At 40.7% G+C, this 25,447-nt stretch overlaps 2 protein-coding genes across 6 annotated transcripts in view; both read right to left on the bottom strand.

Moving 5' to 3' along the window:
* Positions 1–6,483, bottom strand: part of rubcn (rubicon autophagy regulator) — a 25,075-nt gene extending 18,592 nt beyond the window's left edge. For 4 of the 5 annotated variants that reach the window (XM_027006878.2, XM_027006879.2, XM_027006880.2 and 1 more), the window contains exons 1-6: positions 6,073–6,483; positions 1,193–1,346; positions 868–951; positions 626–785; positions 412–518; positions 161–326 (exon numbers count right to left, since the gene is read on the bottom strand). In XM_027006878.2, coding sequence (XP_026862679.2) covers positions 161–326; positions 412–518; positions 626–785; positions 868–951; positions 1,193–1,346; positions 6,073–6,143 — 742 coding nt within the window. In that variant the 5' untranslated portion in view covers positions 6,144–6,483. Of the gene's footprint in view, positions 1–160; positions 327–411; positions 519–625; positions 786–867; positions 956–1,192; positions 1,347–6,072 lie in introns of those variants that run through there. The other variant, XM_027006882.2, reaches the window with a different exon arrangement.
* A 6,081-nt stretch (positions 6,484–12,564) lies between these two features.
* Positions 12,565–14,490, bottom strand: nmur1a (neuromedin U receptor 1a). The gene is made up of 2 exons (XM_027006933.2): positions 13,605–14,490; positions 12,565–12,950 (listed from the first exon to the last, which is right to left on the bottom strand). The coding sequence occupies exons 1-2, from the start codon at positions 14,488–14,490 to the stop codon at positions 12,565–12,567; spliced, it is 1,272 nt and encodes a 423-aa protein (XP_026862734.2).
* Positions 14,491–25,447: the final 10,957 nt, after the last annotated feature.

The following is a 25,447-nucleotide window of genomic DNA, read 5'->3' as shown; positions in this document are numbered from 1 at the left end:
TTTAATATACTATGTGGTGAACAGCATAGTGTCTATGGTGCATTTTGGAGAATACTGTATAGAATGTATTGTATTGCGTAGTACAACGTGTATAGTGTATAGGTTGCAATGTGAAGTGTGCAGTATGTACTGCATAGTTGGCTCTGCCAACAGTGCAGACCTGGGCTGCTCTCCAAGTGTTGATAGCAAGAGTTGTCTCTGACAGAGATCTGGGAGGAAGTGATTCTGCGCACTGCAGTTTGTTGGAGCTCTGAGGCTCCGGGCAGCGGGTAGAGGCTCTGGCTTTTGACAAGGCCCAGGGGAACAGTCTCCTTCAGATGAGAGAGCTATAGGACAGTGATGTGTTACACACACAGCCAAAAATAAAAGCAACTTAAGAGATACTGTGACCTACAAAAAAGATCAACTCACCCTGACAGTGTCTATGAGAGCCAGCAGCCGTGGGTTATTCTGTTCCACAGCTTCCAGACACTGGAACATGGCTGACACATGGGGCTCACTAAGAAGAAACGCTTCATCTGAAGGAGAGAACAAAGCAATCAGCAGAAGTTACACAAAACTCTACCAGACTAACAGCTCAATCTCCCAGACTGGGTGCTCAGGGAGGGGGAGGGGCCTTAGGTACCATTGTAGTATTTACGCATGTTGGCCTGGTTTTTCAGCAGTGGTTTCAGCTGGGTAGACAGCAGGTGACCCTGGAGACTGTGAAGAAGCCAACGCTCTGCCTTGTAACCTTCTCCATGACTTTGCACCCCACAGCTCAAAACTGGCTCCAGCTGGCTAAACTAGAGGAAGAGAGAGGGGACCTGATCACAGTGTGAAGTGGTGTTATAGGGATGTGCTATACTGCATTCTCTTTGCAAGTACCTGTTCAACATGTGGGGCAAGCTTTGGGCTAATGTACCGGAGGCACCAAACAAAGCGCCAATAGTCCTTTTGTTTTAAGTAAACCTGTGAACAAGAAACACTTTCTAAAGCATGAAAGGTCAACCCATCCTAGTACAAGCCAAAACTGTATTACACTTAACCCATTAAAGGCATCACTGTGCACACAGTAAATATTGGCATATTAACTCATTGTAACTTGCAATCAATTTACTACAACAGCAAGTGTGCATCAGTCTCTAATTCCTCATACTTTCTGCTTTATCAGTTGTTTTCTCTTGCTGTTGAATTTGCACAGATTCACTACCTGTTCATGTTTCAGGCCATGGCAGAGGATGTTGTTCATGTCTTTATGCAGACGCTGCAGTCCTCCATATCGAGACCACACATTAGGGTTGTTGGTGGACAGCAACCCTTCAACAGTGATTTTCAGATTGGACAGAAGCTTCCACAGTTCCCGCCTGTTGACAACAATCACTCACTAGACAATCACTATAGCAGGGCAGTTTCGATAAAATTCTATATTAACAATATTTTTCAAAATATATCACAGTATTTGACTATATGCAACACCAAATAACTTCTAGATGTGAGAACTATACAAGTACTACACAGAAACAAAATTTGGTTGACAAACCTAAAAACTAGTGGATAGAAGTGGTTTTTGATAGAGGTGGGAACAATTCAATATCAGGTATCGGAATCGGGCAGAGATCAGCAAAAATTCTGGATTGGATATCAGTGAAGAACGTTTTAAGGAAACTTATCAAATAACATCAGAAATCTAGCATGAAAATAGCAATCAGTGCATGTAATAACAGCCAGGTTAATTTTAGCAGGTCACATGATAACAGATGGGCTCGTTAGAGCACAGTTTAGACGCCACTGTACCGAAAACTGTAGCATTTTCTTCCCATTCATGATTATAAACTATTATGTTCAAATGCAAATATCTATGCACTAAATCATTTGATTTCCATTGCTATTATTTCGATAACCCAGTGTGGAGAACAGGCTACCTGCCTTCTATTGAGAGCATTTAAACAAGACAAAATAGCATTTTAGCACTGTTCAGTGCAATGTATGTGACCAATGGTGATTTGTTTATTAATCTGTTATTAAAAAAACAAACAAAAAAAAACTAACACACATAAAGGAAATTCAGGGAGAAAAAGGAGAAAAAGAAGCAGAAATTTGAAAGAAACAGATCTGGAGAGAAGAAGAAATGACCCAAAGTACTTGCTTTCTGTAAATTCACAAAGTTAATTACTCTATGGATTTAGTATATTCAAACGGCATTAAATAAACAGAAAATACCACTGTTTTCCATTAGCCTGCAGAGTTTTAAGGTACACTTGATTTTGAACAAGAAGCTGGAGAATAAGATAACTTCAACTAACTACATAATTTTTTGGGCTAGATAGAACAACCATCTTGTAAATGTTTTCAGATTAAATTTCTATTGCTTTAAACAGAGCTCAAGTGAAGAGAGACTTCTACTACTGGTAGTATCTCTCTGTCTGCTCACTTAGTGCCTAATGTGCATTTGGTATGTAGCAGGTAGAACAGCTATTTACCACTGAAATTCACAAGAACTGTTATAAGGTTATTATTAGGTTGACGTAAAATTAATTACAGTTGCATTCAGTAATAAGAAAAATGCACATGAACTATAATGTAAATTTCAAAGTGAGTGAGTAGGGAAGACATACTGAGCAGAGACAGCCTCTGAGTGCGAAAGCTGAGAATCTAGCAGGTGACCAAAACAGTAAATATCATCTCAGTAAGAGAGACACTGACTGTGACAATGGAAGGAACAAAATTCAATGCTATAGCAAAATTAAATGCCCAAGATTCTTAACTAAATGATATCCTAGTCCAAACTTCATAAGAAGAGACAATGTACTGAGCAAACTGTTTAGTGTAATGTACTGTTTAATATATTATAATACTGGAATGTAACTTTGCTGGTGTTGTCTTAAAATGACAAACGGAGGGAAATTACATTTGTGTCACAAGAACATGGAGCAGACAGTTCCTCTTTGTAAACTTTGTGCGCATTGCTAGAATATCACAACAACCATACCTAGTTATAATCTGCTAATCTGTCTTCTGAGAAGAACTCTGCAGATAAAATGGCAGGGATCAAAACAACCCCTTTTTCTGAGTTGTTCTGCTAGCTTGTGAGTGCTGACAGCAGTATAAGAAGTGCAGAAGCAAAGAGGGAAGCTGCTTCTCTGTTACATACGCCTTGTGTGTATGTAACTGAGATGCCTTCAGTCTGAAATGAATAATAAATTAGATTTGCTTTTGCTTTACCCATTGGTGTCTGGCTCATCACTATTATAGGAGTGGAGATTTCCATGACATCTTGTAAACAAAGATTTTTTTGTTCTTTAGAATTCGATCTATTTTTATCTATCATATCCACGCATATGTAAAATAGCATATATAATACATCTTACACACAATATTTCCCAAACAACTAAACCAGAGCCTCACGGTGGTTTTTAATGAGGAAAAAAACAACCATCAGATCATTATCGATCTCGGACAACATTCAAATATAAGATATTGGTATCGGATCTGTACCAGAAAAAAACTGATATCATGCCATCACTAATTCTGAAAATTAAAAATTCTTACTTGGGCAAAAAAGATTATTGTAAAACGCTCAGTAACACATTTTTACATAAATAAATGTGGCAAATGAACTTTAGTGTTTATCCTTACAAGTAAAACTTTCAACCCAATCCATGAAATCAACCCAATCCAATGAAAATAGGCAATTGGTGAAACTTAAGAATACACATAAAAGGAATGACAAATGTGCTGAAATTTAGTGCTGAAGACCAAACTTTAAAAAAAAAAAAAGTTGCATTTGAAGTAGAGCTGTAGGAATTTAATAGAGCTTCTCATGTGTATTTGTTATGAAAATCCATGACATGAACTGGGAAGTCTAGCTGAGTAGGCACAGAATAACACATGGATTTGATCAGTTGTTGGGAGAATGGAGTTCAAATCCTGCTACCTCCTGCTATCAGCTATCTCCAAGGGGTATCAATGTTCATTATCTATTCATAATTAAATATTGATGGAACTAAAAATAAATATTATGGAAGACCAATAGCAATATAGGCAATATATTGCTTAGCATTAATAATCAGCTAAAAATAACAATTGGAACTAGAAGTGCAGTTTAGAAAAATAAAAAAGCTCAGGATCAGTTCAAAAGTAATTATAAATACAAATGTAGGTTGTGCTACTGTCAGGACTCAAGCATGTAGCTTTGTCAATCCCTTTGTCAGGTAAATGTTTTTTGTCAGGTAAATTTATAGTTCATCAACAAGACAACTCAGAAGCTAACTAGTTTGGTTGCTTAGTGGTATCCACTGTATAACTAGCAAATTAACTGACTTACTCACGCCCTCTAGATAATGATACCTTGTTCACCAGTGAGATGGTAATAAGTGCCACTAGACAAGACATCTAGTCAATCCATTAGCAAATTTGTTTGGGAACTGAAATATACCCAATGTATGCTCAAACATATACAGTTGGATGCCTACAAGCTCCATGGTTCACATTTGAGTTACCTAGTGATTGATTTTGACTTGTTGATTCTGTTTGAGCAATCGGGATGCCTTGCCGTAAACCAGCCAATCAAAGTAGAACTGCTAGATTATTCATGAACACCAACAATTTGTTGTAAAAAAACAAAAAAACAACAGAAAACAAACAAACAAAAAAAGGACAGCTTGTTTCATTCTACAGCCAGAGCACAGGGCTTCATCTGGGCATTTTTCACCATGACCAGTCACATATATAGATTCTATATAGATTCAGAGAACAATTTTAAAATACTGAATAAATGTTTTCCAAGCCACCTTTAAGATGTGATCTTAGATTATATGCATTCCCTCATGAGACAGATACATTTGTCTCCTACAAATGTGGCATATTGCCTCATCCAATATTGTGGGAATGTAAAACAAAATGCAAGCTAAGATTTTGGATAGCCTCCTTTTCATTCCTGCAAGTGTACTTCTGACACTAACACATGTATATTTCTCACACACATTTAACAAGACCAATGTAAAGAACATATTCAAAATCACAATGACACACGAAGGCACAAAGCTGATCAGTTTGTTTCTATCAATAACGTACTATAGGAGAACAACAATACACAAAGTGCAGACATCCTGGCCATCATGAATTCAGCCTCCAGCCAAACCTAATCAGATCAGAAGGTAGGAGTGAAGCATTTAAGAGGGAAGGAGTAGAACTGTGCTCAATACCATTTGAACTAGCTCCTTGAGCCACTATTGAATTTAAAATGGATGTTATTATTATTTATACAACAAAAAAACATAGCTAGGAAATGTTGGGAACTGAAGATATACTAACGATATGTAACAATTTGGTAAGAAAGATGATTATACCAATAATTATGTTTCATTCACCATCAGTGCTCATTAAAGTTAAAACTGTATGGAGTTAGCTACATATTGTGCAGCACTGGTGGGAGACAACTAGTGTTCTACAATCATAAATTGACTGTGCTGTCCACCAGACCCATGTCTATACTGTGAGTGTTTAATTTAAAGTTAACATAATCCCGTAAATAATAGCTAGCTACTTACGTAGCTATCTAGCGAACCTGCATTAAACCACCTCTTTATGAACATACCATGAAATCTGCTATCGCAAGCATGTTAAACCACGAGCCTGTAAAATAAACAAACAAACCCACACGACCGTAGAACTGAATATAAATATAAACGACCAATTTAAAAAGCCAATAGTCTTAAGACTATTACGGCTGTTGTTCTGTTAGCTAGCCAGCTAAGTGGGTGCTTAAAGGAGCTCGCTAAATAACCAAAATTACCAACCTACTGTTATGACAGTAGGTTATGAGTTGTAGATAGCCAACACTTAAGTAGGATATTAGCTGGCTAGTCGATTAGATCTTCAGCGTTAGCTAGATAACCGATTGTTGCTCAGCTGCTATCTTATTAGCCAGTTATCTTCGCTAGCTAGCTAATAATAGCCAAAATCTCACTCATTAGCAGCCAACACATACGCTAACGTTAGCGTTTCGGTCCCAAACGCCGCGAAAGATCGATTATCAGTACACATTTGGCTACTTGGTGCTAACTAGCACGACATGCTAGGTAATATTACCGTCGCTCAACGACGTCCATCTGTGTAGATATTTCCATTGGTAGCCTGCTTAGCGAGCTACCCAGATACATGGAATGCCAACTTGATCTCACTTTCCCTCTGCCTTACCTCGTCATTCCTAATGAAAATAAATAAAAGAATAATTACATAGCTAGTTAATTAGCTAAAGCTAACTGCCAAATACATGCAGCTGCCATACGCCTTCTTCCATCTGCAGTAGCTAGCTAAGGCTAGTTCACTTTAGCTAACCTAGCTAGTTAGTAACGTAAGCAATGGGCGTCCCACATAATAAGAAAAAGGCGCAGACAGCAAAAAATAAACAAAAACTAAAAATCTATCGGTTTCCCTTGCTACGAGACATAGGTCTCTGCAGGTCTGAGGAGTGAACGCTTCGAAAGTTTGCTGGGCGTGTCCAAATGGGTGTGTCAAAAGGTCGGGAGTGTTGACAGCATGAGAGTGTCCCGCCCATAGACTGCATTCAAATGGACTGGATACAGCGGGTGGAAAGTGAAGCCACTATGTGTCTACTTCTCTCTAGTGGCTGAATGCAGTACAACTATTAACCCCCACCGATTACTATGTAAGCGAGCGAGGTCAGATGCCAAACTTTAATTTTAAATTACACATCTAATATTTTTTTTGGCAGTTCTGTTCTATCAATTCTATAAAGTGTCCATATAGGGCATAGAGCACTGCAATAATCTAGATGTAATAAAGGTATGAATTGGAATCTCAGTTACTGAGTCTGAAAGAGGTATTTCATCTAGAAATATTCAGATAAAAGAGAACACTCTTAAGAGAGCTGCATGTCACATAATACCTTAGTACATAAGTACTAATTTTATTTTAATTACTATTTTATACTAATCATTTTGCGGACACAAGAACCTACTGCAGACATTTAATTAAAACATGTTTTGTTTATTTTACTCTTAACAAAACAGTATATTTTGTCTCCTCTTTGTAATATTATGGCACATTTCCACCACAAGGTGCATGTTCATTTTCAGTGTGTGAAGCAAGATTTGTCCATTGAAGTCACTTACTTATATGTGTTTTTGTGTTCAAAACAACAGAAGATATGATATAAGCTATCGCTTATTCAAATGAGTAAACAGGACTTTTTTTCAAAAATAACAAACTAATCAAACTAGCTGTTTATTCCATTCCAATGTGTTTGAGGTGTAACATTGATAACTAATCTAAAATATAGCTAATTCATTCATCACACAATAAGATAAATAAGAACAAGCAACATTTAAAGTCAGTAGGGTTTATAAACCTGTTCTGTTCAGTCATCCATGGGCAGGGCAAACGAGTTAACTTTGCAAACTGAAGGCTGGTCCTAGTTAACAGTCCTGTGGTACACCACAGCTTGGTTTTGAGATAAAATCTCTACAGCTGCACAGTACTGGCCATGGGGTGACCATGGCCACCTTTTGGGGTATCCTTACTAATGACTTAGCAACCTTTAGTAAAAAGACAAGCAAGAGAGAGAACAGGTTAGAAGTAGAGAGAAAGGACTGAAGAACATGATAGTGAAATTGTTAGAAACTTGTTCAAAATGACCAGTCTTTCAGGTTCGATCTCCTCCAAGTTACCTTATGCCCTCCGTCCTCTGTAGCCGGATCCGGGGAAGTCAAGAGACACTGACAACAAGGTAGTGAATCAAGAGAGTTCCACTTTACTGAGGAAAGCACAGAGTATATATGTGTCCTATATCTACTATCTAAGTCTACAGGATGATGGGGAAAAGTGAGGCATGTTCTAAGGGTCTACGTAGAAAGGAAAGAGACAAGGGTAGTAAAGATTAAATGTTCTCTGCATGAACGAGCCACGAGCTGTTCCCGTGCCCGCCATGAGCCACTCCTGTGCTTAAACAGAGAGAGGGAGAGAGAAAGAGAAAGGGAGGGGTAGAGGAGACAAGAAGAGGGAGCGGATGATCTTGGGTGACCAGCTCACGGTCAAGCTGCCATGTCATGGCTGATAGGCAGAGACCTTGCTTTGGGTGCCTGAAGACAGAAAGGCTCCAGTATCAAACAGAAAGTGCCCAGGAGAAAGACATGGAAGAGAGAACAGCCTTGTCCAATGTCACTGTTGGACTGACAGGTAAGAAATTAATAGGACCTTTTTTGGAAGAGTCTTTACTTGTATGTTGTTGCATTTTATTGTGTTAATGTCATGATACTAAAACTATCTTTTTCCATTTATGTAATATTGCTAAACTGAGAAATATACTTTCCTCATCAGCTGCAAAAAAATCCGTCCATGCTTTTGTCTTAACAACATTAGATTATTGTAATAGTCTTCTAAATGGATGCTTTAAACAGACACTAAATAAACTTGTAGAGATTGCAGCATCCAGAATCCTAACCATGGCCAGAAAGCTCTACCACATTAGTCCTATTCTTTCAGTTCTGCGTTGGCTCCCAGTAAAATTTTGGATCGATTTATAATTCTCTTGTTGACATATAAAGCGCTATATTGTCTGGTGCCACAGTGCCTGAGTGAACTCATTACCTTCTCTAACCCACATAGTCTACTACATTCTCAAAATGCAGGGTTTCTCTTAGTTCCTAGAAGTAGTAAGATTAAGCTGAGGGTAGAGCCTTCTCCTATAAAGCCCCTCAGTTATGGAACAAACACAACATAATCGTGTTCTATCTTGAGTCATAGTTCTCCCAAGGTTTCATCCTTAATTCCACCCAGTGGGTTTTTTCTTACCATTATTGCCTCTGAATTGGTGCTGGACTGATTCATTTGTAAAGCAGCTTTGTGAGAACATGTGTTGTAAAAAGTGCTATATAAATAAATTTTACTTTTAGAGTTATGTCACCTATTTTACAGCAGTGTTTGACCATTCAGACAAATCATAAAGGGAGTTAAGCATCTTCTCCAGCTGGAACAGGGTTCAATTTTCCAGTTAATGTGCTAACCCTCTTATTGTTTTCTCTGACACATTCAGTGGCTAGAATGAATCTGTATTCTGTATTCTGTTTAGCAAGGGTTTGAACGAGGAGGTACAATGAGAATTAACATGTCAAGTTGTATATTGTTGGATAAACTTATAGATATGGTTATTTGTCTGAATAACCTCCTTCACAAATGGCACCCCACATAACCACCTGTTTCTCCTAACCCTCAACCAGAACTATAGCCTGAAACAATGGAAATGGGATTCATGCACCTGTAAAACTCTAAAAGAGGATGTGGGAAACCCATTACCCTCATAATGGTCTATCATGACTTTATGAAGATTTCCAGTAAAACCAAGTCCATATGTCTCTCTACTCATCACACCCGAAAACTGAGTAATCAATTTTGTAGTAAGCTCTGTCTCTCCTCAGTTTATTTCCTGTTCATGGCCTAGTCATTAGTGATGGAGAAGTATGCTCAGAAAGTGCCCTTTCATATCTGTCTTCATATTACCAGCGTCAGTGGGTTTTTATTCTTCATGTAGAATAATGAAGAAAGTCTCCACATTTGTATTGGCTATAGTGCCGTCTTGAAGAAATTTATAAGGATAAAATGAGAGAGAGATAGAGAGAGAACTGAAAGTGAGAGTAAGGGAGAACAAGAACTCCTACACAAAGAAACTGGAGAATAGGCTGCAAGGATGTGTGGAATTCACTGACAGAGTGTTCAGAATGCATGAGGAGGCTTCAGGAGATTCAAAGTCCAGCACATTCTGAATACATAATAAAGAGCAATAAATAACACTCCAACAAAGTATGTGGGGGTTCAAAGGCATCTATACATTCATACACAATATTATCGAGGCATATAGGCAATCTTTATGTATGTGAGGAATTTTAGTGCACCACTACACTGTACACTGTAAGGATGTGTGGAATTCACTGGCTTCAAGATCAATAGTGGAGCAACTAAGAAAAGTTGAAAAGAGAATGCCAGCAGCACCAGTTTGGGATTCCTTATGAACACCCTGGACTCTCAGTAGTTTAGGTGAAGAGAGAGTGGCAAGTGCCAGGTCACATAGTATTAACCCGAGAGTCCTTAAGACCTTTTTCAATTAGCTCTGTGGAGATCCTTTAGCACCTTTTCAACCTAAAAGGAAATGTAAATGTTCCCACATCCTACACAGTGTAAAGAAAAACTGCCCAACAGCATTTAATAACTATAAACCAATGGCACTAGTAACCACTATTCAATCGTCCAGGGGCAGTGCAAATGAGTTAACTGTGCAAACTGAAGGCAGGTCCTAGTTAACAGTCCAGTGGTACACCACTTCTTGGTTTTGAAATAAAATCTCTACAGCTGCATAGGACTGGCCATGGGGTGACCATGCATAGCAACCTTCAGTAAAAACACAAGCAAGAGAGAGAACAGATGAGAACAGGTGTGATAGCCCACCTCAGACCCTTGACTGGTTACTCACTAGTCCTCTTGCAGTTTACTTATCACCAACATAATGAAAATGTCTACTTTCTGAAAGGGGCACAGACACACATGAACTGTACTGTGAAGGTCATGTTCTTTGATTTATTGAGCGGATTTACCACTTTTTAGCATGAATTGTGAATTGTGTCTTGGCAGCAGATGAACTCCATAGGGAATAGTCCTGTCTCCTTTTCTGTTTAAACTATACATATCTAACTTCAAGTACAACATGTGACCTATAGAATTATGAACCAACATGGATTCCCTGGAGTTAGTTAGTTGTTAGTGGCTCATAGGATTTGGTGATCTATCTACTGATTTATCTATGTATTAATTGTCATTACTATGTAGCACTTAAATTTGCTAACAATTTTATTGAAGTTTTGAATACTTACATTTTTAAAGAAAATATTGTATTCTGTCCATTTTTTTCTTTTTTTGTAATATCTGCAACTATTCTTATGCAAACACAGGGAAGACTCCCAAAACCTTGGTTGCGAGGTTGCAATTGCTAATGGAGTTTGATAAACACAAACAAAATAAAATATAAAAACATACAAATATGAAAAAGATGATTCAAAGAAAAGGGTACTATTTAGAAACATGACAGAGTGTTCAGAATGCATGAGGAGGCTTCAGGAGATTCAAAGTCCAGCACATTCTGAATACATAATAAAGAACAATAAATAACACTCCAACAAAGTATGTGGCGGTCCAAAGGCATCTATACATTCATACACAATATTATCAAGGCATACAGGCAATCTTTATGTATGTGAGGATTTTTAGTGCACCACTACACTCTACCCAATCAGTCATGGAAGTGGGGAATCACTCAAAAGCATTCTGAAGGAAACTGTACATTCAGTTTGTAATATTTGTGATCATGATTTGTATTTGCAATTTTTGATTTGCATATTTGTGATCATGAAGGATATAAGTTAGGGCCTGAATGTCACGGTTAGTCCCTCCCATCTTCCATGTTCCATGTTTTCCTTGTCTTGTGTATTTTTGTTCTGTGCCATAGTTTCGTTTTCTCTGCCCCTCTTTTGATTGCTTACACCTGTCCCTCATTTCTACCTTGTTCAGTTCATGCATTTAAAGTCTGTTGCGTGCCTGTGTGTGGGCTGTTCATTGTTTGCTTGAATGGTTATGGTTATATTGGCTGTTAGAAAGCCAGTCTGTTTTTCCTAGCCTTTGTGTTTGTTAGATTTTCCTAGTATCTGTTCTAGCCTGTTTCCCCTGTTTTCCTTCATGCATCTCCATGTTGGTAATATGACCCTGGACTACTATGACTCTGATTTTGCCCATAATAAATCTTGCTCTTCTCCACATGTGCGTCCACCTCCTCACCACTCACCGTTACACTGAACCTAATCCTATAGGCACTTACACTTGCTCCACTGTTTCCCAAATGAATTTCTGGCAGTGTGATTCCACCAACAGCCTCTGGTCTTTACACACTGCTTACCAAATTAAACAAGGAAACATGGACATGTGACATTTCTAAAACACTCCCAATCATCAAAAGTGATAATACACACAGGGAGTAATTGGGTAATATGCATTTTTCATCAATTCTACTGACATTTCTACTACTGTTGACAATGACATTAACAACATCATCCACAATAATAAGGTTAGCAATATTTATTATAACACCTACTTTCTGTGAGCTAGGTCATATAGAAATATAAGCAGCTACACTGTTTGCCATTGGTGAGAATGCTCTTGGTCAGCAAGTTTGCTCAGTCATCAAGCATGATTCTGAGGACCAGTGGCCATATGAATAGATATATGCAATGAAGGTCCGCTTTTGCTGCAGTGAATCCTACCAAAGGCATGCCTAACTGCCACAGCACATACACTCGCATACTTTAGAGCTATTGAGATAATCATGGAGATTACGATAAGAAAAGAATATGGTAGATTGTCACTCAGAATACCTATATATAAGAATAAGAAAATAGACATACATGCAAACCTCAAGACCCTGTCATTTATTGTCATTCAAAACCACTGAAATAATTTTTCCAGGGGCAAACTTGGATTTCCTTTCTTGGGACATCTATAAATGCCTATCCAGGCTTTTGGTCAGTCAAACATGGTCTCGTGTTCATGGCATTCATAAAACTCATAATCTCCATCAGCAATGTTCATACAATTGCTGGGGGCAACTTCACTCACTGTGCTGCGTAAAGTTACCCGTGTCATGCTAAGTGAGTGCTTCCTGGGGACAGGGCGCCATTTGTGACGACACATAACTTCCTTAAACATCTCCCGAAAGCGTGTGGACATCAGATTGTAGAGAATGGGGTTGACAGCAGAACTGAGGTAAAAGAAGACCCCAGAGATGACATGAACATACTCGTATGCTTCAAAGATCTTTATGTGATTGCTGATCTGGTCCATGAAGCTCCACATTATACGGTCTGTGTGAAATGGAGCCCAGCAGATGCCAAACATCACCACCAACATAACTGGAAAGCAGACAAATGGTTAGATATGACTAGATTGTAGACTACAGGTTATGTTTTCCTGAAATTAATTACCATGGCTAAATGAATTTCTAAAACCATAACCAAACTACTTGTGGAAACTAAAATACTTTTCATTCTGCAAAAGACAATCAGCCTGGTGACTTTTGAGAACTTTGTTTTTTCCAAAGTGCAAAGAAGCATTATCTCTGCTTATAACTACCAAAAATGTCCTCCAGACCCACTAGGTAGTATTTCAACATACAGTTAGACAATGATAAAAAAAACAACAACACAATGTCAATCAAACCACAGATATTAGTTTGTCAATTCATAAGCAATCAATCAAGCGTTTCTCTTGCTCAAAAGAAGTTTGCTGCAAAGAAGGGTCTCCGGAAACCCCTCAACCAAAATAACAATAGTAAATGTGCATGGAGAAAAGTTAAATCCTTCCAAAATGATATTATTCCTATGCCCAAATACAAAAGGTCAATGCATAAACATTTGCTTCTTCTTCTTATAATTATTATTATAATTTTAATAAAGATGAATGAATACATGAAAAATAATGGATAAGCTGTATATTAAATTTGTGTCTATTATCATGTATTTACTCTTATGATAATTTATAGTTCATAGTTGTATCAGCTTACTCACACAGCATTTTAGTGACCTGCTGCTGGCGTGTTTTCTGCTGTCGGCCACGTGCATGGCAACAGTCATCCGGCTCTGGGCTGGCCTTGGTCTGCAGCATCCTCTCCCGCTTCAGCTGTAGGCCAATGAGCATGTAGAGCATGCTAATAGTCAGCATGGGCAGAAGGAAAAAGAGCAAGGTGGTGATCTGTATGATCAGGTTGTACATCCAACGAGGCTTCACCAGCATGCATGTGGCTGAGCTGGCCAAGGTACCCTTTCCTCTCCCTCTAGGCAGGGGAATGGTGAAGATGCCATGGAGGCTGGTGTTAGGTACGGCACACAGCACGGACGCACTCCAAACACATAAGATAACACGCTTAGCATGGGTGCACGTGACCACATATTTGGCCCTGAGTGGGTGCACCACAGCAATGTAACGCTCAATGCTGAGTGCTGTCACATTGAGGATGGAGGCAAAACACACAGTCTCAAAGAGGAAGGTCTTAAAGTAGCAGCCACTCTTCCCCAGCAGAAAAGGATAATTACTCCACATCTCATAGAGCTCCAGGGGCATGCCCAGCAGGAGAACCAGTAGGTCTGACACTGCCAAACTGAACAGGTAGAAATTAGTGGGCGTCCTCATAACTTTGTGACGAGCGATAACGGTGCAGGTGAGGACATTGCCCATGGCGCCCACAGAGAAGATGAGCAGGTATGTGATGCAAATGGGAAGGAAGACAGGTGAGCGTCGGGGACCCAGGTACTTTTCCAGATACTCCTCCTGGTTTAGGCAGTAGTCCTCCAACTCCACCTCACTAAGGTTTAGCTTAAAGCTGGAGTTACAGAGCAGCTCCTGAACACAGCTTAGCTCCACAGAAGCCCTCGAGGAGCAGTTTGGTTTGGCCATATTTATGATCTGGGGATGACATGAACCAAATAGAGCACAGTTAATATGGGTCATGAACATTTCAGTTGTCATGGCACAGCCCCCTCTCCTAGACTCCTCCCTGTTTGTGTTTGTGTCTGTCCATTGTCACACCGCTGCTGTGTTGTTTGTACATGTCACACCTATTTGTAGTTATGTTCCTTGTTAACACGTGTACTTCAATCCCTATTGTTCTGTTGTCCGGTGTTGGTGTTTAACCCAGTGTGTATCTTGTATTGTATGTCTACACACATATCGCTTAATGTATATGGTTGTTGTGTTGTTTATGTTTGGTGAGTCTTACGTTTTCATCGTGTTGATTACTTTCAGTTTGTATTTATTGTGTTAAATAAAGACTAGTTTAACTGTGGAGACTTGTCTTGGCATCTTCTGTTATTCAACAGAATGCAGATGCAGATGTCTTTCAGAATTGTACTGTTCAGGCTTATGCTGAGCAGAATAATAATAATAATAATTATTATTATTATTATAAGGTGAAAATATTTAGTAGGTATCAGATATTTAGTCATTAAAACAATTGGCTATAAATACCACACACCAGCAGCAACTGCCAGGTCTTGCCACTACAATTGCATACACATTTTTAAGCATTGTTGCTGGTTTGTGGCTCCCTGTATTTTCCTGTCCTCATGCTGGCTTCTACAGTAACTACTGTAAAGAATATACAGCAATGAGGATAAGACAGCCTTGAGGAGAACCACTGGAAGAAAAATGCCTTTCTGACAGGAAGCCATTTATTCTTACTCTCTGAGAACTGCATATTAAAAATCTATAATCCAGCCCATGAAATGTACATTTGTTAGCAATTACCTAGCTAAAATATGTGCCTGAATGGTATTAATCACAGATGCGAAGTCCAAAAAGAAAAGCCTGGCAGGTGCTCCAGAACCTTGTAAGTGGTTAAACAAAAAGTTTACTAATGTGATTAAAGCATTCATAACTCCTAACCCAGCCCTATATACTAACTGTATTGGGACTGGAGCCTCTCCAACTCTTCCAGCAAATCACCTTTAACCACCTTTTCAAATGACTTCATAACCAATTCTTAAATATAGTAATCCGTGGGTTATTATTATTATACTTTAACATCATTTTAGGAATAACAGTATCCTCTCAAAAAATAGCAAAGCCATACTCTGTCAGTGAGGTCATCAATATCACAGTGAGATTCCTTAAAATCTGTACAATCAAATCATAGTTTAGAAACAGCATCATTACTCCATACTTTGATTTTTCTAGATTTGACCTTCTCTCTCTTAAGCAATGGTCTCTATACAGAAAGCCTTATATGCACCAATTATGTAACCATAACACAAATCTAAAATCTTGTTCTTCCTAGCTGGGCAAGTTATATACTGACAGTAATTCAGTGAGTTGTGCAATAAATTTTCCATTAACAAACCCAGCGTTAGGGAAAAGGACTGGAATCACTATGTAGATGGTGTCCACTGCAATTATATTTGCTTTTTCGTGTACATACACAACAGCACTCATCCTATACTTAACAGTAGCCTATATTTAGAAGGTAGTAAAACAGACACCATCGGGTAATCCTAGCATTTCAATTTCTCATTTTATTCAGACAGACAATAGCTCTGTTGTCTGCCTCCGGTTAAATACATCTATGAAATAGCCCATTTTATGGCTAGCCACTCCTTGACCATGGGGTAAAGAGTAACTCTTGAGGATAGTAAAAGAAGTGAAAGGAATGTGTCACAGTGTAAGAACAAAACTAATTATATCCATCTTTCAATCAATTGTCAAAGTTTCACTTGCTGCACTAAAAAATAAAATAAATTGGTGCAAGAGTGTCAGAGTCCATGTTTTCCTTCTTACAGCAGTAGATTTCTCTACAAATAATGAAATTCTGGAGAAAATTTCAAAGAAAAACATTTGAAACACTTCAAATTTGTGTCTCAGCTTTGGGGGATAACTGAGACTCAGGGAATACACCCCATGAACAGAAAGCACCCATCTGTGAGATTTTTACTTCCATCCAGTACTTCAGGTCCATCAATAACAATGATCCCACTGTCTGGGTTGGAACCGTACTCTGCTGCATCACTGTCAAATGCAGTGTACAATAATCTTCAATATAAGTTCTGTCACGTTATGGACCCTCCCCCTCCTCAAATGTCATCGTGTGTGTGTGTGTTCGTCTGTGTTATCACGCCCTCTCGTGTCATCCACCTGTTCCGTATTATGTGTAATCGTCTTGAGTGTATATATGTGACATGTGTCTTAATAAGTTTGTAGGTGTTTGATGAGAATATAGCCTACGAGCATTGTCATATGTGTTAAGTGTTGCATGTTAAATAAAACGTCTGTTTCAAATAAAATTTGTAAATAAAATTTATTATTACTATTATATTAATTTATTATATTCTAACCTCACCTGTGTCTCGTTCTCCTTAATGTGCTCACTATATATACCCTCTCATCTCTATCTGTCATTGCGAAGTCTCATTTGCCAGCCTTACGTATCCGAGCTATAGTTTGTTATCAGGAACAAGCCAGCTACCTGATGCAATGGCTGCACAAAACCAATTGCTGAGCCAGCATCATCAGCATCTCGAGTCTTTGGGCAGTATGGTGGAAGAACTCACTGTTAACACATCGCTTGGTGTGGCTAACTACCAGCGTGGTTACCATTCCTTCACCTACCAGTAGCAGCACACCTTTCTGTCTCACCCAACCAGATAATTACAATGGAGATCTGGCTAGTTGTAAAGGGTTCCTCATTCCAGCTGTCCTGTTACAGTGTTCTTTGTATGTTGCACATCACCCTCCGTGTACAGACTCGTAGTATGGACCACAGGTAGGAAGATCACTAGAGATTATAACCTTCTCACAATCCAGTTCCAGGTTGTATTCGACCACCCATTGGAAGGAGAGATCTTGTTTGATCTAAGACATGGTTCACATTCTGCTGCAGAATGCAGCTGCGAGGTTAACGTTCTACTGGAATTTCACACGCTGGCTGCAAATAGTCGCTGGAATGAGGCAGCATTAATATTTACATATTGACAGGGACTCAGTACTGAACTAGTCAGAGAACTAACTTGTCATGGTGAGTCCAAATCACTGGAGGAAATCTTTTCCGTCGGAAAGGAGGCAGATATCAACTGCGCTTGTGTGTATATTGCGGAGAGTTGGTTCACATTTTCCACTTTTGTCCTTCTCACCATAATCAACACCAAATGAATACACATACCAAATGTGTCAAGGAGAACTCACACATCAAAAGGGTAGGAGTTTGTAAGTCGCTCTGGATAAGAGTATCTGCTAAGTGCCATAAAGGTAAATGTAAGTGAGAACCCTTTATTAAGAACCTAAAACCGTTTGTGAGAATGAATTGTTCCTAAAGGACTTTATTGCTGTTGTTCCAGCTCTAATTGACTCAGGAGCTGCCAAAAATTTCATTTCAGAGGAGTTGGTACGAAGTTTAGATATTGAAACAGTCAAGGTCTCGCCAGTCCTGAGAGGGAGTTCTCTGGATAGGAGTCCCATAAAGTAAGGAAATATAACTCATCCCACAATCCCCATTACACTTTGTGTCTGTGCCCTCCACCAGGAGGAATTGTCAGTCCTGATTATCTCTAAGGCAAACCATTCCTGGGTTTTGGGTCATGCATGGCTCCATCTGCACAATCCGGTGATTTCTTGAGTGGAGCCAGACATCATTTCGTGGTCTGCTTTCTGTAAGAACAAAATAGTTATGGCCTCCATGTCAAAATAGTTATGGCCTCCATGTCAGTCAAGAGCCCAGTGACCACTGAAAGGTTTCTGGTACTGAAGGAATACCAAGATGTGTCAGAGGTCTTTAGCAAAGGAAAGCCTGCTGACATACCTCCTCATCGCCCCTACAATTGCGCCCTAGTCGAGGTAAGCTTGACCTAGTCGAGGTAAGCTCGCCAGTGCAAGTTCGCCCATACCCTCTATTTGGCGGAGAATAAGGCCATGGAGGAATATGTTACAGTGGCTTTAGCCCAAGGTTACATCCGTCCCTCTAAATCTCCAGCTGCAGCCGGGTTCTTCTTTATATCCAATGGGGACTGCATCCTTGCATCGATTTCCGAGGTCTGAATGAGATCACTGTTAAGTATCCTTACTCATTACCCAAGGTTCCCTCTGCATTGGAGCAGATGAGAGGTGGCTGATACTTTACCAAGTTGGATCTTTGGAGTGCATACAATTTTGCCAGAATAAGGGAAGGAGATGAGTGGAAAATGGCATTTATTACCAATTCTGAACATTACGAATATTTGGTTATGCCTTATGGCTTCACGAATGCACCATCTGTATTTCAATCCTTCATAGATTACGCACATGATTGGAAGATTTATAGTGTCTTATATTGATGACATTTTAATCTGCACCAGATTTAAAACCTTGATGCTTGCCTACAAAGCCAAAAATGGACCAGTCCCTCCATACATGATGTCAATGGTCAAAGAGTACTTCGAACCTCAAATACGGCTCGGCTTGAAATACTGTGCTTCAAGTCTCATGGAAGACAAGCATCATGACTATTCTCTGTCCTGGCTCCTAGATGGTGGAATGAACTTTCGCTTGCTGTCCAGACAGCAGAGTCCCTTGCAGTCTTCAAACGCAGACTTAAGACCCATCTACTTGTGGATTATTTAAATGATCACTGACCCTGCTCCTGTGTTGACTAACTAAAACTATTACTTATTGTAGGGTATTGTTTATTACACTGATGTTGACTAACAAACTCTAGTACTTATTGTTTATTGCACTTATCATTGAGAGAGAGAGCTTATGTATTTTGCACTTCTAGGTATCAGCATTGATCACTGTAATGGAAATTTACTTTGCTTCATTTTGTGGAAATGTACTTTGCTTTATTTTACTTTGCTTTATGTTTCCATAAAGTCACAGCATAACAGTCTGCAGATAAGCGTGTGAGTCAGGGACACCAGCTGCTTACATACTATTCTAATCATAGAGATAGAAGAAGCCTTCAGTGCGCAGGCTAACCAAAACATGAATTAGCAAATACTCTGTAGGAGTCATTTTTCTTTTTTCTTTTTCTTCTGTTCTGTGTATAAGGGGAGGGGGACCGTACTGCGGGTCACTTCTCTTACTGTTATACAGGGGACAGAACTCAATAAACTTTTACTTTTTACTACTCAATGCATAAAGCTGTCTGTGTTTGATGTGCTCTCATTTTTCAACCACAATTTGGCGTAGTCGGCAGGATGAGCAGCTCCACCGCTGAAGGGGAAAAATCAACACTTCACTGAGGATGCTCCTTGGCAAGGCTGAGCTGGGAGGGAACACCCATTCGGGGAAAATTACCTCCAGAGTGAAGGTATATTCCCTCATCTTGCGGTGCCTGCCTCATCTTTAAAAAGAACCGTGAGTGGGAGAGAGCAACTAATTGTGTAAGTACACAGACATTTATTTCCTTCTGTGCGGCCGTTCAGGAGTTCTCCTCTAGCATAAGAATATCTCAGAAGTACTTGAAATAGCTTTGTTACGATGGTGCAAAGTAAAGTGAAACAGTAGCCTGCTGATAGTGAGGCACCTATTGCTCAGATGTGAGATAGGGTACCCAAATAGCTTCGGACCTGGGAGGAGAATCAGTCCAAGAGCGAACGGAGCATAAGATACATTAACAGACTAAATTACAGCAGCACATGCATTGAGAGAGTAATAATATAGGATCCCAAAATACTAAATTAATGCAATATGACCCATCCGAATGGAACCAGCCCTTACATAATGACATGCAAAGGGACTATGGGGAGAGTGCCCTAAAGTGGTTGCCCATATGGGTAGATTATTATGGATTCCCTCGAAATGGGAGCTTGAGTATGAAACTGTTTAATAGTATACTTAGACGTTTGGAAAACCGACCAGGGGATTCTGGTCAGCGTGAGGTATGGGATAGACACCATGGGAATATTATAGCAAGTCTTAAATTGTGGATAACAGGAAAAAAACAAAAAACAAAAACCTAAACAAACTAAGGGGACTGGGAGGTGGGATGAACCTAACTTCACTTCTCAGTGTGTGTCCTCCAGACCCAATCCCGATCTCTACTGCGCTCCACCGCAACGGAAACCAGCAGCCGTGGTGCCTGATCCAGTGGCAGCGGAACGTCCACCCGCCTATGGACTGCCTCAAGCAGGACCACACACTGGTCTCTTAGATGAAGCCCACGCCATAGAACGAAGGCATCACCCTCAGAGTGGTTAACCAGGAAGTGGATGTTGACACCTTGTTCGGACACAGCAGAGTGGCTGAAGACTATGCCAGACATCATGAAGCTCAAATTAACAGAACAGAGCAGACAACATGGATCAAGCCATGTTCACCATGATGCAACAAGTGGCTCCCAGGGGGAGAGGATGAGGAAGGGAGCAAGATGCTCCAGGAGGGAGAGACATGTCATGAAGAAGTCGATGTTACAATTGTGGAAAAGAAGGACATTTTTTCAGAGACTGTCCAGACCCAGACGGCCAAGCCAGAGAAACAATCTGGAAGAGGTGGACTGACGGATGGAGGAGAGGTGGGACAGCTGTAAGGGACGACTAACCCCATCAGAAAAAGGGAAGTGACAGATTTTTATTCTATGTATTCTCAGCAATTAAGTAAGGGACCCCTAGCATTACCCCAAGTAATCTTAACTGTTAACAGTAAACAATTGAAGTTTTTAGTAGATAGCGGTGCAACGCATTCAGTAATTCAAGCCAAAGGGTTTAATGTACCAATTACTAATAGGATGGTGTCCATAAGTGGTGCGAGTGGAAAGGTGGTGCATGAAAGAATGTCTGCGCCTCTCCAATGTCAGGTGGGGGACCGAAAGTTTCGACATGGGTTTCTTATTTCCTCTGTGTGCCCGATCAACCTGCTGCCTCAAGATTTGATGTGCAAATTGAGTTGAACTTTAGTAAGCTCCCCAAAGGGACTCAGTGTTACCTTCATGGAAGGCGAAGCCAGTGCACAGATGGTGCAGCTGGGAGAGGGGGAGCCGGGATATATCTACGAGTGGGGGTTGCAAGGTGGATCAGGGAAAATAACCGAACACATGATCGAAACTGCCAGAAGGGCAACTAAGGGAAAATTTAACTATATGAATGCTGAATGTTTGCATGTGACTGCAAACCTAGAGACCATTATAACTAAATATTTGTATTGGGATGATGATTTTGTAGCTGCGCAAGCTGAATTGTCTGATGAACAGAAATAGTGGTATGATGTTGAGTACTCCATCCCCCATGTCTCACTAGGAAGAAATAATCCTTTTAGACAATGCCGGGAGGTGGGACCTGTGAGTCATCTCCACAGATGGGAACCCACTGAACAACCCACTATTCACTATAATGCAGGAGTAGATGCATTCAGAATGACTCTGCTGTATGTAATTACTGCTAACAGAACTGTAGAGCTTACCTTACCTCATCAGAGTGTACCCTTGACTAACTTTGTAGCATTGGAATCCGAGCATGATAATTATTTGAGTGAGGTACCGGATATCTTATGGGCTAAAGGGAAAAATGATGTGGGATTAATCAAAAATTGTGAGCCAGTGCAGATTACGCCAAAGGGCGCATACATAACGAGACAACCCCAATACCCGTTAAAAAAGGAGGCTATAGAAGGTATTAGGCAAGTATTCCAATCCCTTAAAGATGCCGGGGTGATAATACCATGCCCATCCTCACCTATCAGTACCTCCATATTTCCTGTGAGGAAACCAGGGCATGATGAGTGGAGATTTGTACAAGATTTACAAGCCATAAATGTAGCAGTACAAGCAAGGGCACCTGAAGTGCCAAACCCGCACACCATATTAACACAAATACCACATGACAGTCATGGATCTGGCGAATGCTTTCTTTAGTGTACCAGTGCATCCAGATAGCCAGTTTTGGTTTTCTTTTTCCTTTGAAGGAAAACCCTACATGTTTATGCGCCTCTGTCAGGGCTATTGTGAATCACCAACCATTTATAATGCAGCATTAAGACAAATCTTAGAAGGTCTTACCCTTCCTGCAGGCACAACTCTGCTGCAAAACATGGATGATTTATTATTATCAGCACCAACAGAGGAGTTGTGCAAGCAAGTCACTTTATGCCTGTTGAAACATTTAGCTGCAGAAGGGCATAAAGCTAGTAGAGCAAAATTACAGAACTATAAAGAGGAAGTAACTTTCTTGGGGCATATTATTAAGGGGAATACACACAGGCTGTCTCACAACCGAGCACAAGCTATAATTTCGCTACCTAAAACGACCACAAAGAAACAGGTGTTGTCTTTGCTGGGCATGTGTTCCTACTGTCGCATGTTTATTCCATCCTATGCAGAACTGGAGGGACCATTACGAGCCATCATTCCCACTAAAGCCGGGAATGCAATGCAGCTGGCCTGGACACCAGAGGCAGAAAAGGCATTTGTAGAATTGAAACAAGCAGTACAACACCTGCCTGCCCTAGGTTTACCAGATCCCAACAAACCTTTCACTCAGATGGTAGATGAGAAAGGTGGTTATATGACATTGGTTATATGCCAGAAACATGGAACACATCAAAGACCGGTAGCTTACTTCTCAGCGAAATTAGACACGGTAGCATGAGGGGTACCAGCCTGCCTCAGAGCAATAGCAGCTGCCAAGAAGGCTATTCTAGCCTCAAGAGACATAGTGGCATACTCCCCTCTTACTGTTTTAGTCCCACACGCAGTACACCGAATACTGCAGGACCAAAGAGTGTCACACTTATCAGCCCAGCGGTGGCTGAGATACCACATTACCCTCTTAGACATGCCTAATATAACTGTCAAAAGGTGTATAACACTGAACCCAGCTACACTCCTTCCTACGGAGGAGGATGGAGATCCACATGACTGCACAGCAGTCTTAGCTGAAGTATGTACACCACGGGTTGATCTCTTTGAAGAAGCGATAAGTAACCCAGACCTATGCCTCTATGTGGATGGGTCAGCAAGCAGGGACGACACAGGGGTCAACAGGGTAGCATATGCTGTAGTAACAGATCATGAAATACTTAAAACAGAAGCATTACCATCCTCCTATTCAGCGCAGGCTGCAGAACTAGTAGCACTGACGGAAGCATGTAAACTAGCTGCAGACAAAACTGTTAATGTCTATACTGATTCCAGATATGCTTGGGGGGTAGTTCATGATTTTGGAGCCATATGGAAACATAGGCAATTCCTGACAAGCTCAGGTAAACATATTAGACATCACCACCTTGTAAATACACTGCTAGAAGCCATTTTGCTGACAAAACCAATTGCAGTTGTTAAGTGTGCAGCTCACAGGACCACAGAAGACCAAATCAGCAAGGGGAATAATTTTGCAGACAGAGTGGCAAAGGCAACTACAGCTAAAACCGCTGTGCAAGCAGTACAGGAAATAGCTGCTACCCCGCAGGCCACATTACAGGAGATTCAGTCAGGGGCTACCGCCACCGAAAGCACCAGGTGGAGACAACTAGACTGCACAGTGTACACCTACGGGCAAACCTTGCCTACCCAAATCATACATGTAGGGCCTGATCAGAATTGCTCATGGGCATAGCCATATGAGCAAGGGGGGAATTGTGGACAGCATATTAAAGTACTGGTTTGTGCCAGGACTCACAACACTTACCCAAAATTTTTGTTCCAGCTATCTTGTTTGTGCGCAGCACTCCCCAAAGGGAACCACCACGCAGACCCCGGTAGTGGGTCGCCCACCAGCAACCAAACCATTTCAACATTGGCAGGTTGATTTTGTTGAATTAACCCAAGCAGAAGGTAAGAAGTATATGCTGGTGTGCGTGTGTATGTTTAGCAAGTGGGTAGAAGCATTTCCCACTACCAAGCAAGACACACAAACGGTAGCTAAAATGTTCCTAAGGGAAATCATTCCTAGGTGGGGCCTACCAAAGCGTAACTCAAGTGACAACGGCACACCGTTCGTACATCAAGGCCTCATAGAACTAACCAACCATCTAGGTATTGATATGAAGAAACACTGCAGTTACCACCCCGCTAGCGCAGGAGCGGTAGAACGAGCTAACGGCACTCTGAAAGTCGTATTAGCAAAAATGTGTCAGTCAACAGACAAGACTTAACTGGGCACAGTGTTTACGATTAGTCCTGTGGCAAATGCGAACTAGACCCCAAAGGCAAACGATGCCCAGTGCCTTTGAGACGGTTTTCGGAAGACCACCCAATACAGGTGTAGGGCCTCCACTGACGGATAACGTACTCCTAACTGATTCTATAGTACAGTACTGCATATCTTTGCACCATGCTCTGTCAATTGTATCCAAACAGGTGCAAGCTGTCCTGCCAAGCCCTGTAGACAAGCACCTTCATGATATCACTCCAGGCGACTGGGTGTTGGTGAAAGATTTTAGACGAAAGCGAGACCACACCAAGTCCTGTTAACAACCCATACTGCTGTCAAAATAGAAGGACGAGGAACCTGGGTACATCACACACACTGTAAGAAAGCTCCACTGTAAACACCAGCCCCAACTCCTAGTGCCCCAACAGACTAGGTCGGAACTGTGTTGAGTAGGGTGTTGAAGGCAAGGCCTACCTTTCGACACTCGGATCTGTCAAGAAACCTATAAGATGGGTGCACTGGTGCTTGCGATACTTGGGGTCTGTTGTAGCATTCACCTAGGCACATCTGAATATGTAATCTGGGACACTTCTTCTACATGGTCCGGGCAAGGGCCCCAACGCCACTGAGGCAGACCAATTAACAGCTAAATGCCAACACAATACAACGTGCATGTTGGCCATTGTGCATGCCCGACACATTGAGCAAGAGTGCCTAGTGTGCCAGCACACCAGTGTCCAATGGACCGTAATACCTCTGAGAAATGCAGATGTAGGGGAAGTGAACATGGCACTCTCTATGTGCCAGGT

The sequence above is a fragment of the Electrophorus electricus genome, chromosome 26, assembly GCF_013358815.1.
Source record: "Electrophorus electricus isolate fEleEle1 chromosome 26, fEleEle1.pri, whole genome shotgun sequence".
NCBI classification, from domain to species: Eukaryota; Metazoa; Chordata; class Actinopteri; order Gymnotiformes; family Gymnotidae; genus Electrophorus; species Electrophorus electricus.
The sequence above is the reverse complement of the archived record's forward strand: the minus strand, read 5'-3'. Positions and strand labels throughout refer to the sequence as shown.

Bases quoted from the DNA above. Each gene is read 5' to 3' on its own strand.
- nmur1a (XM_027006933.2), bottom strand. From the start codon at position 14,490: ATGGCCAAACCAAACTGCTCCTCGAGGGCTTCTGTGGAGCTAAGCTGT. The intron at 12,951-13,604 runs GTGAGTAAGCTG...TCTGCTTTCCAG, and splicing joins GCAGGTCACTAAAATGCTGT to TTATGTTGGTGGTGATGTTT.